The 15,308-nt window shown below is 34.3% G+C and overlaps 1 protein-coding gene across 2 annotated transcripts in view; it reads right to left on the bottom strand.

Annotated features, from left to right (window-relative positions):
• The window catches only part of TBC1D32 (TBC1 domain family member 32), a 74,267-nt gene that overhangs the window by 27,027 nt on the left and 31,932 nt on the right, over positions 1–15,308 (bottom strand). For both annotated transcript variants that reach the window (XM_059842210.1, XM_059842211.1), the window contains exons 24-26: positions 7,216–7,338; positions 5,838–5,946; positions 4,904–4,997 (exon numbers count right to left, since the gene is read on the bottom strand). In XM_059842210.1, coding sequence (XP_059698193.1) covers positions 4,904–4,997; positions 5,838–5,946; positions 7,216–7,338 — 326 coding nt within the window. The remainder of the gene's footprint in view (positions 1–4,903; positions 4,998–5,837; positions 5,947–7,215; positions 7,339–15,308) is intronic.

Here is a 15,308-nt window from a genome sequence, read left to right as displayed (position 1 = left end):
TTCTGCTTTTATTTCTTCTCTTTTCTGGTTTGTCACTAAATGAGTTCATGTGTTATCCTAAATTAATGACTTGAATTTGATTTTTTTCCTGGAAAAATACAAGACCTGCTGAATGATGTGAAGGATAGAAGGTGAGGGAACAGGGGAAGGAGAAAAAAAAATCGAAAGAAGAGAAAATATGAGGAAGAAAATGACTGAGACCTTCCTCTACTGATGCTAGCAAGCTCTTAAATATGGTCCTGATTGAAAAGAAGCTAATGTCAAATTAATTAATCTGCTGAACTTCTGCTCTCTTCTTCATATGAGGTTAATTCTGCCATCCCATCCCTTACTTGTACTTACTTTGTGCTGGCATTGGTTATTCTGTGTAAGCCCATGAAAAGAAAAACCAAAACCTCCACATTTACTAGCTTATGAAGCTATGAAATTGCATTATAAATAAGCTATACTTCCATGCATGTATGAAATCTGAACCACTACATGATAATAGCAAGTTTAAATTGATCTCCCTTTTCTAAAAGATGCTGCTTTATAGTTCTTCAAATGATTCTTCAGCTACCTTGTTTAGAGCTTCTAAAGCAAGTAAGACCCAGAAAATTCATCAATGTTTTATAAAACATAAGAAATGCAGCAAGTCCCTTCTCATCTGACTGTGCTTTGTTGCAGAAGTGTTTCTCTGTGATTAATAACTAAGATCTGTAAATCCATGCATATCTTATTCAAAATCTAAATTGAGAGATGAATAACCTGACTACAATTTATTTGGCTAGTACATAGAAGCAAATCCATATAGAGATATATAATTAAGGAAAGCTCATTTCTCATAGACCTTACTACTCTTTCATCTTTTTTCAATTGAGTGGACTTAGAAGCAAAAGGCAACAGACTTTTACATGAATACTACCATGACAAATATAAAAAGGAGTACAAGTCAAAGAAGTGTAGGTGATAAAGGCATTTATGTGACATTATAAGGGATAACAGGAAAGATAGTATGGCTGGATTCTTTGACAAAGAAAATTTAAAAAAAAACTTAAAGACACTGCTAATACCAGGTATTACAAAAAAAGAATGAAGTCATATTTAAAAAACAAAGCCAAACAAAAAAAAAACAAGCAAACAAATAAACAAGAAACCTTCGATGAAACCAAACCTGAAACATGGCAGCAAGTTCCCATTCAAGTCAGAAGTATAAAGCAAAGAACTCAGAGAACAGTGGCAGAGATAAATTATCAAATTACTTTTGATAAGAAATAACCCCAGATTTTTGGTACCAATTCTGGAATGTATGATTTCAGAAGAAAATAAGATTAATGAATGGTGGAGTACCCAAGTTGAGGGAAATGTTAAGCAGTGAATGCATCGCTGCAGGACATTTACAGACAATATTCTTCAGCCACACTCCTTACCAACTGTCATAACTGCAGAGCCAGGAGTTAAAAAGAAAAACGTATTCTGTGCAAATAGAAGAGTGAATATTAGAGTTTAATAGCCTTCTAAAGAGTTTAACTTTTAATAATGTACACTATAATTATTATTACAAGCAAAATAAAAATCTTTTCACAGTTCTATCCTGAATATAAAAGGATTATATCACTCTTTGAAAATTACTTAATAGTTCTTCCTCAAATTACCTTAATGAAATAATAATTGAACAAATAAACAAGAAAAGCAACAGGGTATCCTGCTGGAGTATGAACAGGTAGAAATGGCATAATTAATTTTCACATATAAATAATGATCCACATAAATCATTTGAAGTTTCACTATAAATTATCTTTGATAGAAGTGAATCATTAATATACGGCTACCCAGTAGCCTTCAAACTCTAACTACTGGCTGAAATTATTAGAGCATATTAAAATACAATCAACCAAATTTATTTTTCCATAAATCCTTTCCTGTAGACTCATATACCACACAACCAATACCTAACATCTACAAAACCAGGACAGATATTTGTAAGCATTGATGCACTACAAGTTTTCCTCAAATATAAGCATATTTTTTGGGTGAGTCAGCTTACTCAAAGTGTCCTCATGAAATGGAAGAGATACTCCACTAAGTCAATGTGGTTAAAAAATTACAATACAGTCCTTTTTTATTCAGTGAGTCAAAATATCCACTTGCCAGTGTGTGTGATCACTATCATGGCACAGAATAAAAACAAGAGTGTTAAAAGAAGAGTTTTGTTAAAAAAAGCCTTCAGGCCTTGGTGCTGGGAAATGTTCCGTACACTGTCAGATTTACCACTGCTCTGCTTTTTATTACAGCTGAACCATTAGGTGTTAGTGTTGCAAGTTGTGCTGTCCTTCAAAAGAATTTATAGAATAAAAATCCTACCCACGTCTTGGGTTTTCATGGTGGAAAACTCAGTGTGAGCCAGTCCTTTTAATTATCCACCCCTCATAGGCTACTTGTTGTTTTATCCATGTTTTCCATTATACCACATACAGGATAAATGAAGTCCAGAGATCTGGAAATGAAGCTTCCTTTTCTCTGACCTCAGTTTGGCCACACTAGTTCCAAAATGTTCTGTTATAGCACCTGTCATTCAACTCCATCTGAAAGAAGGGTTATAAACAGAATATATATTGAATATACTATTAGCAGTATATTCAAGGCACATCTGTAATTTTTTTTTTTAAATGCTCACAAGACATCTCCATCCATTATATAAATATATTTTAAAAATCAACTCAGGTTATGTTTTTACATTTGCCATCACAATTATGTGATGTATACAGATACATTTTCAAAGTACAAAGAAAAGGTAAGCTCCTCTTGAGCAATAAAAGAGGACACAAATAAGAGGTCAGGACAGACAGAATAAAATCTACAGTTACAGTTTTTTCAGCCAAAGAAATGATACATTCATTAACAGTAATAAGAATCTACTAGTCTTAAATATTCATGTCACAGAAACATGCAAAGTAAGAGGACCAGAATGATACCTCCCAGGTTACATAACGAAACACTACAGCATGAAATCTGAACACAGACAAGTTCAAGGAAGGAGAGACATTGTGCTGGCCTTCAACCTTTGTCAACAGATACAATGAAGCAGTCATGCATTCCCACTCACGCAATGGCTGCAGAACTCTTGCCAGTCACAAGTCTGTCTGAACCCTCTCTATCTCCTTGCACTAAAGCAGAATGAAAATTTAACAAGTATTTTTCTTAAATCCAAGCAATCTGAGTAGCACACAACATGAATTCTGAATATTCACAACAACGAATTTGTAAGATCTTGTATAAATGTAACTCATGGATCCATCTTGTAATTGTATTTTTAACCTCTCTTTTGAAAGAAAACTTCTATCATTGCCATATCATAGCACTTAATATCAGATATTCTCCATTTTCTATTCATGTTCTTTGATTTCTTTTTTTGCAAGCACTACAATAGCAATTTATGAACTCCGCTATTTTAATTTTTGATCTATTTCTTCTAATGCTTTCTTTCAAAATAATTTATACATCCTGAAAGCTTTGGTCTCACAATTGAGTGATTGATGTCACAATTGAGTTGTTTGTTGTATTTTTTTTAACCTAGTACTGAAATAGAACACTTTCAATGGCTTATTTCCCTTTTTATTTTCAAACAACAAACACAAAATATTTTGACTCCACTACCAAATGTTCTGTTCATTTTGCAGTTACATAATCTTTTACTTCAGTTACCTTTAACATCAAAAATGCCATTCCAAATTAAAACATTTCTTTGATGTCATTTTTTCATCAAACTCATTGCAAACCTTTGAAACTTCGTTTCAGCAAATTTACTTTCACAAAAAGTTTTACCCAATTTTTCATAGTTGGCTGTCATCCACAAACGTGACAACTGCAATATCTATTTCATTAGCCCACTGGGTAATGATAAGCAACAGAATTATTCTGAGTAAGAGAACTAAGGGATCCTTTGAACACGTTCTGGGAATAATAATAGCAATACAATATGCTTTTCCAACCCAAGAGTGACACTACTGCTTCCTTGAAGACACCCACTTTACCATTATCTGACTGTTGTCCTATGAAACTTGCCTTGGGAAGCCTGGAACAGTATTACAAAAGCTAAGATACAGAAAACCTCCTTTTATAACTATATGGCCTTTCTTCTGGTAAGAGCAGGAAATCACCTTTTATTTTTTTTTCCCTCAGATATAGACAAACAGACTGTTTTATAGTCCACAGTTAATGTAAAATTTCTATCACTCCTGTAAATCTGTCTCTGCTAAGGAAATTCACAATTTCTAAGAAGTTCATCTCAGGGATATAGCAAACATGAACAAATACAATAAATTATTTATTTACAAAACAATTCACCTGATTCTTTTGCATTGTCTAGGCAAACTAAAACCTTAAAACAGTTTCTCTGTGTGAATTAAACTGCTGTGCCTAGGTAGTTCTTCAAAGGATTCTTCAGTCTGCTCACATTCCAAATTGATGTTCAATGTGGAAACCAACTATCCTAAACGCTGTCTATTTCACACACCACCAAGCTCAGTAAACACAGGGATGTGAATCACGAAAATAGTGTACAAAGAACTCTGCAGTTTAAGCAAACTGTCTTGCTTCAGTTACTAGAGAGATGATATAAATGTACCTTATGAGTCACCCACCAGAGACGAGCCAGGAGGTTAATCTTGAAGTGTGCATAAGAATTAGATTACCAAACAGCTTTTCAGATTGACAGTTGCACAAAGCCAGACAAGCAAAACCAAACCAACTTATTTAGCTACAATTGCAGCCAGCACTGAAAAAACCTTAAGTACTTAATGAGATTATGATCAGTGGGATGTGAGGGTTGGGAGCAGGGTGCAGGGAGGAAGGAAAAAGAAATTTTTAAAATTGACTGAGATACTTGCATGAAATCTACACTGCTTGCATGCTTTCTACCTACCTTGTCTGAATTCAGCTTTCCTAGGAATTTCTGCAATATAGCACTTTGGCACAGGGAACGATGAAAACATTGGCCAAGGATATAGACCACTGCCCTAAAATCAGGTCCATAAATAAATAAATTTAGCAGAAACATTAATAGCTTTTTCTCAATTAACACACAAAGGTACAGTTCCCAGAATTACAGCCTATGCACCAAAATTGTTTGATACTACAATTTCCAATGAGATGCGCTATAACTAAAAAAAAGCATAGAAAACCCAAAAAGCATTTGAGAATATAATTTTTTTATGGTGCATATACCACTGACAGTTTTGATTTTACAGTTCCTTTTTTCAACCACAAAGAAAATTCCAAGTTTTTTTAAAAATATAAAAAAGAAACCCCAACAACATACTAAACTGTATTTCCAACTTTATACATTGATTTAGGTGTCTTTGTTGTGCTGACAGTAATCTGCATTTCATCTTTATGAGACTGACAGCCAGGGAGAAATAGAACATTTAAAGAAGTTTCTTAACAAACACTCCTTTGTTAGAACATTGATGAAAGCTCCAGGTATTAGATACTGCATATGAGAACCCAAGAATGAAAAAAATATCAAATATTACAAAGATAAATGGAAAGCTAGTAAAGAAAACACAGAAAGATAAAAGGAAAAAAACCAAACAAATTGTGTTCGCTTAAAAGTAACATTAAAATGGAGCAAAATAAACATGTTGTCTGAACGTAGTATGTCCTAGGTACATGACAATCCTCAGATAGTGGGAGCTATGTATTTGCTCAGTGTATCACTTCTTTAAAATATTAACAATTCATAAAGCTAAAGGTGGTCTGATGTTAAATAATTTTTCACATGCCGAATTATCAGCAAAAATGTTCAGCTAATGAAGGCAGAAGTTACAGAAAGAAACTGGAAAACTTTAAATTCTAACCTTATCTAATTCTCTCAAAGGCAAAATCCTTTCCTGTGGTCCTCCGATCAGATTCATCCTTACAAGAACATGGTTCCTCTCCACTGACAGACCATCAATTATAAAAACTCTGTGGAAAAAACCCCAAACATAACACAACAAACCTTCAAAAATTAGAAGCAGTGATTTACTGACTATTTAATTCAGAAAACTTTAAGAAACAAGAATATTTTGAGAAACACACCAGAGTTAAAACACAGGCTGGAATACATATAGGCACAAAAAAAAAGAAACATTAAGCATTTTGAGATGTCTCCAAGCATTGTTGTAACTTTGTTCTTCCCTCCCTACTACTGATTGGAAAAATTTGAGCAATTACTGGACCCAAAAGACTAGAAAAATCTCACAGATTTTCTTATGTCACATAAAAATTATATAATTAGGGCAGTGACAGTTAATGGACCATAAAAATTTGCTCCTTATTTGGCCTACCAGTATATTTCTGCTGTCACAAATTAGCAGTTATTCACTACTTGAAACAGAGACAACTTGCTGTCTGAAGTCACTGTGCAGCCTAAGGTACAAAATTTTTGAAAGCAGTAACATCCAGTTTTTATTCACCAAGTTTCTTAATAAAAGTTTCGTTTTAGTAGGGAAATAGTAGCTTTCATCTTCAAATAGTAAATAACTATCACCTTCACCCATACTGTTTGACTTACATCCTGTAATGGTCCCATATAGCAAACAGTAAGACGAAAATACTTAAAACTCAGCATGCCATGAGAAAGGAAAAAATGTCAGTAACTAAATGACTGTCTACTTCTGTCCCAAAAATACTTTTTTCCTTTTGAAAAGAATGTGCTGGGCAATTTTATTTAGAAGACAGCAGTGGAAAATCCTAAAAGCTGGAGAGTGGACTAAGCTACAAATAAACTGTTGGAGAGTTGACAAAGCTACAAAACAAACAATAACAACAACAACAAAAATACTCCCCCATAAAAACCCCAAAGTATTGATGTTTGTAATTCATGAACATTAAAACAATACCCTGATTTTAAATTAAATACATAACATTACAAAATATAAAATTAAAAGGCATACTTACATTCACAAGTTTCAAACACTTTTTGTTTTAGAAACAACTTAAGAGTAATACGATTAAAAAATAGATTTTTTTTATTTTTTATACTTTTGGGGTGAACATGGGAGAAAGAGAAGGCTATTGTATCTTTCCATAATTTAAAACTGCTGAAAAACCTGCATGTAAGGAAACTTATGGACGTTAGAAGCCAGTTTAAGTGAAAGCATTGCTTGCTAAAAGCTACTAAGGCATTCATGTATTTGTTCTCAGGAGAAGAGTTTGATAGTTAAAATAACATTTACATCAATCACTTCTTACCCTGGTCCTTCTGAAGTTTCTGTGACATTTTCCTCCTGAGCAGTGAGTAAAACTTGTGACACTTTATACTGAGTCTCCAAGAGTAAAAGGGTATTGAGCTCACAGCACAGCACATTTAACAGCCTGCAGAAGGACACATTGAAATGGTAGCACATCAGTCAGGACTCTAGTAATGCACAGAAAGACAAGGGTGCACATGTTTATGAGATCTTGCAATGGAAAGGGAGAAGAGGAAAAAACAACAAAAAATCCCACTTGAAGTGTCTGAAAAAAACTCAGACACAACTAGATCAGGAACACTCTTTTATATCCTTTTTAACCACTCAAGTGGCACAACCTTAAGCAAACAGGGAATGGTTCCCAACAGTTGGGTTTTTTTGTGTGTGCATGGAAAAACCAGAGCAAATATCTACTGGTCAGCTCAGTTGCTTATGAGTTTACATCACAGTGTAACATAAATGATACAGGCTTAGTAAGACATTCCATGTGAAATATAAGGAAATTATACAATAATAGGCTGGTAAAGCAACTCAGAATTAGGTTGTCTGAAGGGGGAGGTGTGAAGGGAGGAAAAAAAAATATCTTTCATTTAGAAAAGAGGCTTTTAAGACCTTCTGTATAACCGCATTTAATGCAGCTCAAAAACAATAAAAGATTTAACATGTAACATAACCAACAAATCTGCTGGGTTGGGTTTTTTCAGAGAAACACAAATGGTAAATGAAATGAATAATAACAAGTGCACAAGGCAGTACATTACATACAATTTTCTTTCATAACTTTGGGGCAAATTAACAGGGTAAGTACTCCAATATATTTTCATATGAATCTGAAATAAAATACTCCAAATCATATTACTTTCTGTTTTAACTAATCTATTCCCTCTAAAACCACAACAGGATAATTTCATTGAGGTTTTCCAGTTAAAGGAAAGCAATGTAACTAAACATTCTTGTTACTGGTTTTATTTCCTGTTTTAGCACAGTCATAAAATGCAACATAAATTAGGGCTGATCAGCATTATATTTTGTATTCACATAAGATTTTATATGAACTAGAAAATATACTGTTTTAAATTCATAGTCTGTTAGTCAAAGCTTATTTTCTTCAATGTAATTCCTAATATGTTTCTACTGACAATAGCAAAAACTCATAAGCCATTCTCTCAATAATTTAACACCTGTACATTTGTACAGTTGTGGCCAAGGATTAAACAGCCAAGATGAGAATACATCTCAGTTTTTTTCCTGTTGTTTTTTACACACCTTGATCTTTTCAGTTTCAGTACTCTTCAGCTTTATTTTTTTTTACATTAACTATTTTGTGACATCAATTTGTTCTCAGTACTTTTCTAAATCAGAGAAGAAGAAATGACAGTTCAACTGTAATTTTTATTATTATTTAGAATAAAAAAAGCCAGAAAAGAGCAGAGAAATCATTATGAAGATGGATAATTTTTTCTGTGAAGTACAATAAATGGCAAAGACCAGCAGTTAAAAACCACTTGGGAGAAGAATAGTAGCTTAGAATGCTTTATGATATCATCTCCTCTGGTAAGCAAGACAGAGGAAAAAAAAAAAAAAAAAAACAAACAACAAGAGCAACCAACCATGAGCAAACAAAATTAGGTAGATGGAATAGTGGTAGAATAAATGACGAAATATACAAAATCTAGTGTAAGCAGCTGCTGCTTGGGCATTCAAATGAAATTTTCACCTATATAGAAAAAGACATTTAAAAATGCAACTATTGAAGTACAGGTTATTTGATTAATTGTAATATTCCAATAATTACCTTCCAAAGTCATAAATGTACAAAGTTTCCAATTAAAAAACAAACAAACAAAAACCCCCAACATATTTATAATAAGTATATTTGTAACAATGCTTGAATACAGCTATGGAGTTTTTTTTCTTTTTTGAAACATAAGAATTGGATCAGACTCCCTATTTCAATATCTCATCTATAGGAAGTATATGCTTATGAGAATGTATAAAATCTTTACAGATACAACACAATATGATTAAAGCATATATTTTTGAGATATATTTTTAAATTTTCTTTAGAAAAAATCCCAACCTAAATACTGCTGAAAACTGGAAGACACACTTTGATGAAGTTCTTGGACATGGGAAGAGCCCAATGCAACAGCACAGGCTGGGGACAATCAGTCATAAAGCATCTTTGCAGACAAGGACCTGGGGGTCCTAATGGTCAATAGCTTGAACATGAGCCAGAAACAGGCCCTTGAGGGCTAACACCATCCTGGGCTGTGTAATGAAGAGTGCTGCCAAAAGTCACTGGAGGGAGGTGACCCTGCCCTGCTACCGGTTCTGGTGAAGTCATACCTGGAGTGCTGGGTCTAGTTCTGAGCTCCCCAGTAACAGCATGACATGGAAGCACTGGAGCAGGTTCAAAAAAAGGCCAAGAGGATGATAAAGGCTTGGGCCATCTGACAAAGGGAAAAGCTGAGAGAGCTATGACTGCTCAGCCTAGAGAAGAGGATCCTCAGGGGAGATCCTGTCAATGTGTATAAATATCAAACAGGAAGGTTTGAAAATTGAGTCAGACTCTTCTCAGTGACACCCAGTGAAAAGACTAGATACAAAGGGCATGAATTGAAAGACAGAAAATTCCATTTTAATATACTGTGATGGTGGAAAAACAGTGGAACAAATTGCCCAAAGATGCTGCAGCATCACCAGCCTTGACAATACTCTAAACCAGACTGGACACAGCCCTCAGTAATGCTCTATAGTTGAACCTACTTTGAGAAGAGCAGTTGTACTATGCAATCTTCCATCTCCCTTTCAATTCTGATTATGTAATTCTGTGATTGCTACTAGTAAGATATACCATACACCCAGGAACAAACTGCAATGCATAAAAAATAAAAGCTTATCTGAAGGCAGTTCTTTATAGAAAAGTAGTTTCAAGGAAATACAGAAATATCAAAATACATATCATAGTTGTGAAAATATGCTAGGAATATGTAATTTTATTCTGAATTCTGCATTTCCTGCCCTATCTGTTTTTCTTGAAAAGTGCTCCCTGGATTCTACACCTTCAACTACAATTTCACAACTAATACTTCACTGCAGAAATCCCTAATCTAAAAGAAAGCATTCTAACTGGTACTCTGTTCCACGGGCTATCTCCTTGGTTTTGGTATGTGGAATCATAATGACTTTAATTATGACACAACAAAAAGTCCTTTGTGGAGTATAAATCAGCTAGTAAATAAGCCTTGCTAATTTTTATGCTGTCTCGCTAAACGTTTTTGCCTGAAAATATTATAAGAAACTGCCTATTATTTAATCTGAGTTGCTAAAAATGCATATTATGAGGATAGCTTATGACCATCTCAATTTTTTTTTTTTAATTTTTTAAAAGGAGTTCCTTTCAAGAACACAAAAGAGTATGTTCTTTGTTCTTTTTCCCAATATCAAACCACATTTCTCTCAAACAGGACCTTTATTATGGTAAACCCAATTCTATTTTTCTGCAGTTCCCACTACACCACCATTCACTATTCTTCCTTACTTTCATATGTTCTTTCCAAAGTCACTCTGATGTTCTGTCCTCACTTCAGGCATATCTGCTAATGCTCAGCTGGTGGTGAAAGATGCAAGATACTACTCTTGAACACAGCAGCTGTAACAGTCTGTGGTGGGCTGACACCAGTCAGCAACTAAGCACCCACCCTGCTTCTCACTCCCTCGCCACTTGTGCCTGGCCAGTCTCTGACCAATGAAACCTGCAAGAACAACCTCCAAGCCCCTCAGTGTGGGATGCTATATGGTATAAAACATTCCTCTGGTCAGTTCAGACCAGCTGTCCCAGCTGTTTTCATTCCCAACCTCTCGCACATTCCTAGGTATGGGTAATGTAGATAAAAAAGAAAGCCCTGTTGCTGAGCTGTTGCTTGCACAGTGTCAGTGGAAACATGCTGTGTTATCAATACTCCTTTAGTCCCAAACTCAAAACACAGCACCCATGTGGGGTGCTATTAAAAAACTTGACCCCAGTCTGTATGTACACCAGAAAAACAAGACACAATTTTATGCTATAAGCGGCACAAAATCTCCACCACATAAGAAAAGCAAGCAGTTCATCCAAGTAAACTATACTACAATCTCAGTAATAGATGTGTGCATGCAGCATAAAATAGCCAACTAAACACAAAATGCTTACATCTCTGCTATAGACAGTGACATGATGCTGAAATAGAGGACTAAACTGGTCTTTAGTAAAAGGTTTTCTTTTGGCTTGTATTTACTGCCTTCTCCAGATATAGACATGGCTGAATCAGGCCAGTGCAAAATACATAGCATGATATTTGTAAAGAGCTCAGCTGTGGAACAAGGTAAGGTGCTTTTTTTCATGTCTTAGGAATAAATGTTAAAAATTTAAGAGCAATAAAACCAGGACTGGAACCTCTTTGCAGTAGCAGGACCTCCTTTTCACTAAATGACTATGTACAACAAAAGTGAAATCCAAAGCCAAACTTGCATTAAACAATTTCAGTTGTCATCATCATGGGAGACAGCCTCAAAACATTTAACATCAGAGCTTACATTAACAATTTGATTTATTCTTTATTATGCCTTGAGTAAGAGTCTAAACTTCAATGAGAATGTGGATCCAAACATTGAATGGCAATTATTATCAAGTGCCAGACCAGTAGACAGAGGCAATGGCTAACAAAAATACCCTGCAGAAGTTCAAAACCACTTAGTCAGTGTTGGAACACAAAGGGCATTTGGAAGCTTCAGCCAAGCAAAGCCTTGCACACTGCCTTTGCAAACTGAACAAAAGGCATTAGCAATGAGCAGATAGAGGATGCCTCTGCACTTGGTCTAGCTAAAGGATTGAGGCTTCTAATTGTTCCACTGAAGACAATTTTTTTTTTCAATTTTTTTGAAAAAAAAATATGAGTTTCTGGATCCAACTCTGGTGCCTGGGGAGCTGGAAGCCACTACCTCAGGACAGTCATGTTTCTCTCAGAAAGAAAACTCAGGGACTAATGTATTCCTTACAATGTTTTCCACATGAAAAGATTTTCAGAAGAGCACCTACACCATTTCAGCTACTCAATGTACCTACAAATAACATGTAATGTGACTGCAGAGGATAAAGGTTTCCCCAGCTAAATAAAAATGCTTTTCATGAGCATCACTTGCCAGCCTGGAGGATCAGAAGTGAAAAATTTTAATTTCCCTCAGTTAAATAAAGAAAAAAAGTCAACAAACAAGTGACATCTGATCACAGAATCTACTGTTCCTATTTTATTAATAATTATTTGTTTTAAATGAATAAACCTAATGAGCTTCCATTAAATTATAAGCTAGCAAAAAGTAGAATTAACTGTGTATCTACATGATCATAGATAATGTGGAAGCATTCTCACATAACCCTGTTGCAAATCCCCATCATTAGTAGTCACTGCTAATCCAGACCCTGTCCACTTTTACCTTTGGATTCTGCTACTCATAATGCTTTTTCATACAGAGAAAAGGAAAAGAGAGACTAAATATAAACAGCATTGTGTTGCAATCATTAAAATCACACATTCTCTTAATTAATAGTAACACACATAAAGCAAGTACAATTAAGGAATGACCTATTTCAAATGCTGAGGCTACCTCACTCTTAAAATGCTATTATACAAGGGGGGTGTTTACAATGCAGTTGACAAAAGTAATGGAGAAAAATGCAGGAGTGATTATTTGTATTTCCTAAACTCACAAAGTTATCTTTTGCCTACCACATTTTTTCATTTAATTAATTCATTCACCTGGATTTCACTGGAATGCTCTAGATTAAATTTTGACAGATATGTACTGCTTTAAGGCAAATTTCAAGATGCTGATTGATTTTGATGTCAGTAAAGTATAAGCCATTTAAATTTTCTTTCCTAAATCTTTCTCTGCTAGTTTTTTAGGGCAACAGAAATAGATACAATGCATTTTTATCATTCTCTGCACTCACTTGGTAAGCAAGAAAACATAAACAAAAAACATATTCAACATAATATTTTATATGACAAAGAAAATGTGACCTAACAATGTCAAAATCTTTATTACACAAACCTGAAAATAACAAGCCAATATAATTTTTCTATTTGCAGCAGACAGTAGATTTACAATCCTGAGGCTGATACAGATGAGCATATGACTTAGACTAATATTTACAATTTTCTATAATTCCAAAGGAAAAAAAATGCATTTATTCACACAGAGCATTGCAATAAATATTAGGTTTTCAGTCTTGCCCTAGAGAAGCCTAAAATAAATCTATTTTCCATTGCAGTTCAAATTACACTTCTACAAAATGGGTTATCTTCAGAGATCTCTAATGATAGGCAAATACATTGAATCTTTAAAATTAAACAGTCACAATTTGCATATCTGAAGGAAAAGGGTTTACCCTCAGAATTTCCCAGGTATTTCCCTGCAGAAGGCCAAACTCTAACAGAGTCGCTTGATGCTCACTAGCCCAAGGCACCTCAGTGAACAAGTGTGGAGCTAACAAAGGTCCTTCTGATTCAGAATGTACATACAAAAGATCTTTTGACTTCAGAATATTTAGGAGTTTTATTAATTTAGGCTCAAAATAAGCCACTGGGAAAAAAAATTATAGCCAAAGGAAAAAAAGGTCCAATTTTCCTCTTTAAAGTATTCAAATGCCCCTTATTGCCATTTTTTCATATATCCACAAAAAAAGAGATTCCAAGAACAGTGTGATACAAAAGAACTCTATTAAGTAAAAGGGAATTTTTGCAAATCTGCCTGTAAACCAACTCTTATCCCCTCCCACTGCCCACAGTCTAGGTATATTCCAGTAATGTTGCTTCTCCTTCTGTTTTTTACTCAAGCCAACACTAATTGAGTATCTTCTAATTTATTTTGGGAAATTGATACTGTTTAGAGACAGCAACCTGATTATCAAAGCTAGAAATTCTTACTCTGCCACACTTTAATACAGCTAACAAAACAGTGTCACTAACATTCAGAGAAAACCTATTTTCTGAATAGAGAGAACAGCAATATGTATATGGCTGAATAATCCTTCAGGCAAAGACTTTGAAAATATATATATTATGCATATATTTTCTTGTCAGGCTTTAAAAACTCATGAATGCATTTACTGTACTGAAATACTAGACAAATTGTGTTGATAATATATAATATCATTAACCTGAAAGATTCTTTTTTAATGTAAGTTAGAGACAGAGAGCTCTTCAAAGAGCTTGGCTTCAACAGGGAGGTGGTGAAGACTTCTAGCATCACATTTTAAGAAAACTGTTATTTCTCATATGCAATATCTTTTAAAATCAGATTTATGGGTATACTTGTATCAGAGAAATAAAGCTGATCATTAAACTAAGAAAATGCTCTGTTTAGTGTGTTAAAAAAATATTGCTTTAATTACTGCTTTTAATTTCCTTTCTTTAGGATTTGTGCTCTGATGGCAAGTTCAGAACCTTCTACAACAGAAAGACCACTGAGAATTTCTGCATTAGCTCCTGTGCATCCAGATTTTCAGTCTGTACAAGAGTGCCTAAGACAGCCTTCAGTATTCTTCTATCAATTGATACTGGCCAACTGGGAGACTTCTCTATTCTAAATAGGTATAAATCTGCTTTGAAGCTAAAAGCTGAACTGACAGTTTGAAAATCTTTCTATAGACAACTTAGGAACTGTTTATATACTTAGACATTTCTATTCCTATCTCCAACTTCTTGCCTAAGGTTTCCCTTTAATAAATAAATAATAATAATGATAATTACACTTTTTTTTTCTCCAGTTAGCTTAAAAGGACCTTCAAGTGAACAAATCTCATCACAGAAACACACAATAGATGCAATTAATAGAATACCAGATCACTGTCTGAAACTACTGAAGAATCATCCTAGGCAAAGATACTTCCAAGAACTTAAAACACAAATAAAAAACAAAACAAAAACCAAACCAAAACAAAACCCCAAACAAACAAACAAAAAAAAAACCTTAACAAAACCAAAGAATAACAGCAAGAAGAAAACCAAAGGAACCACAGATTTGAAATTAGCTACAGCTTGTGGTGGAACT

This window comes from Haemorhous mexicanus, chromosome 3 (genome assembly GCF_027477595.1).
Source record: "Haemorhous mexicanus isolate bHaeMex1 chromosome 3, bHaeMex1.pri, whole genome shotgun sequence".
NCBI lineage: Eukaryota > Metazoa > Chordata > Aves > Passeriformes > Fringillidae > Haemorhous > Haemorhous mexicanus.
Note: the sequence above shows the minus strand (reverse complement) of the source record. Positions and strands in the feature narration are given on the sequence as shown.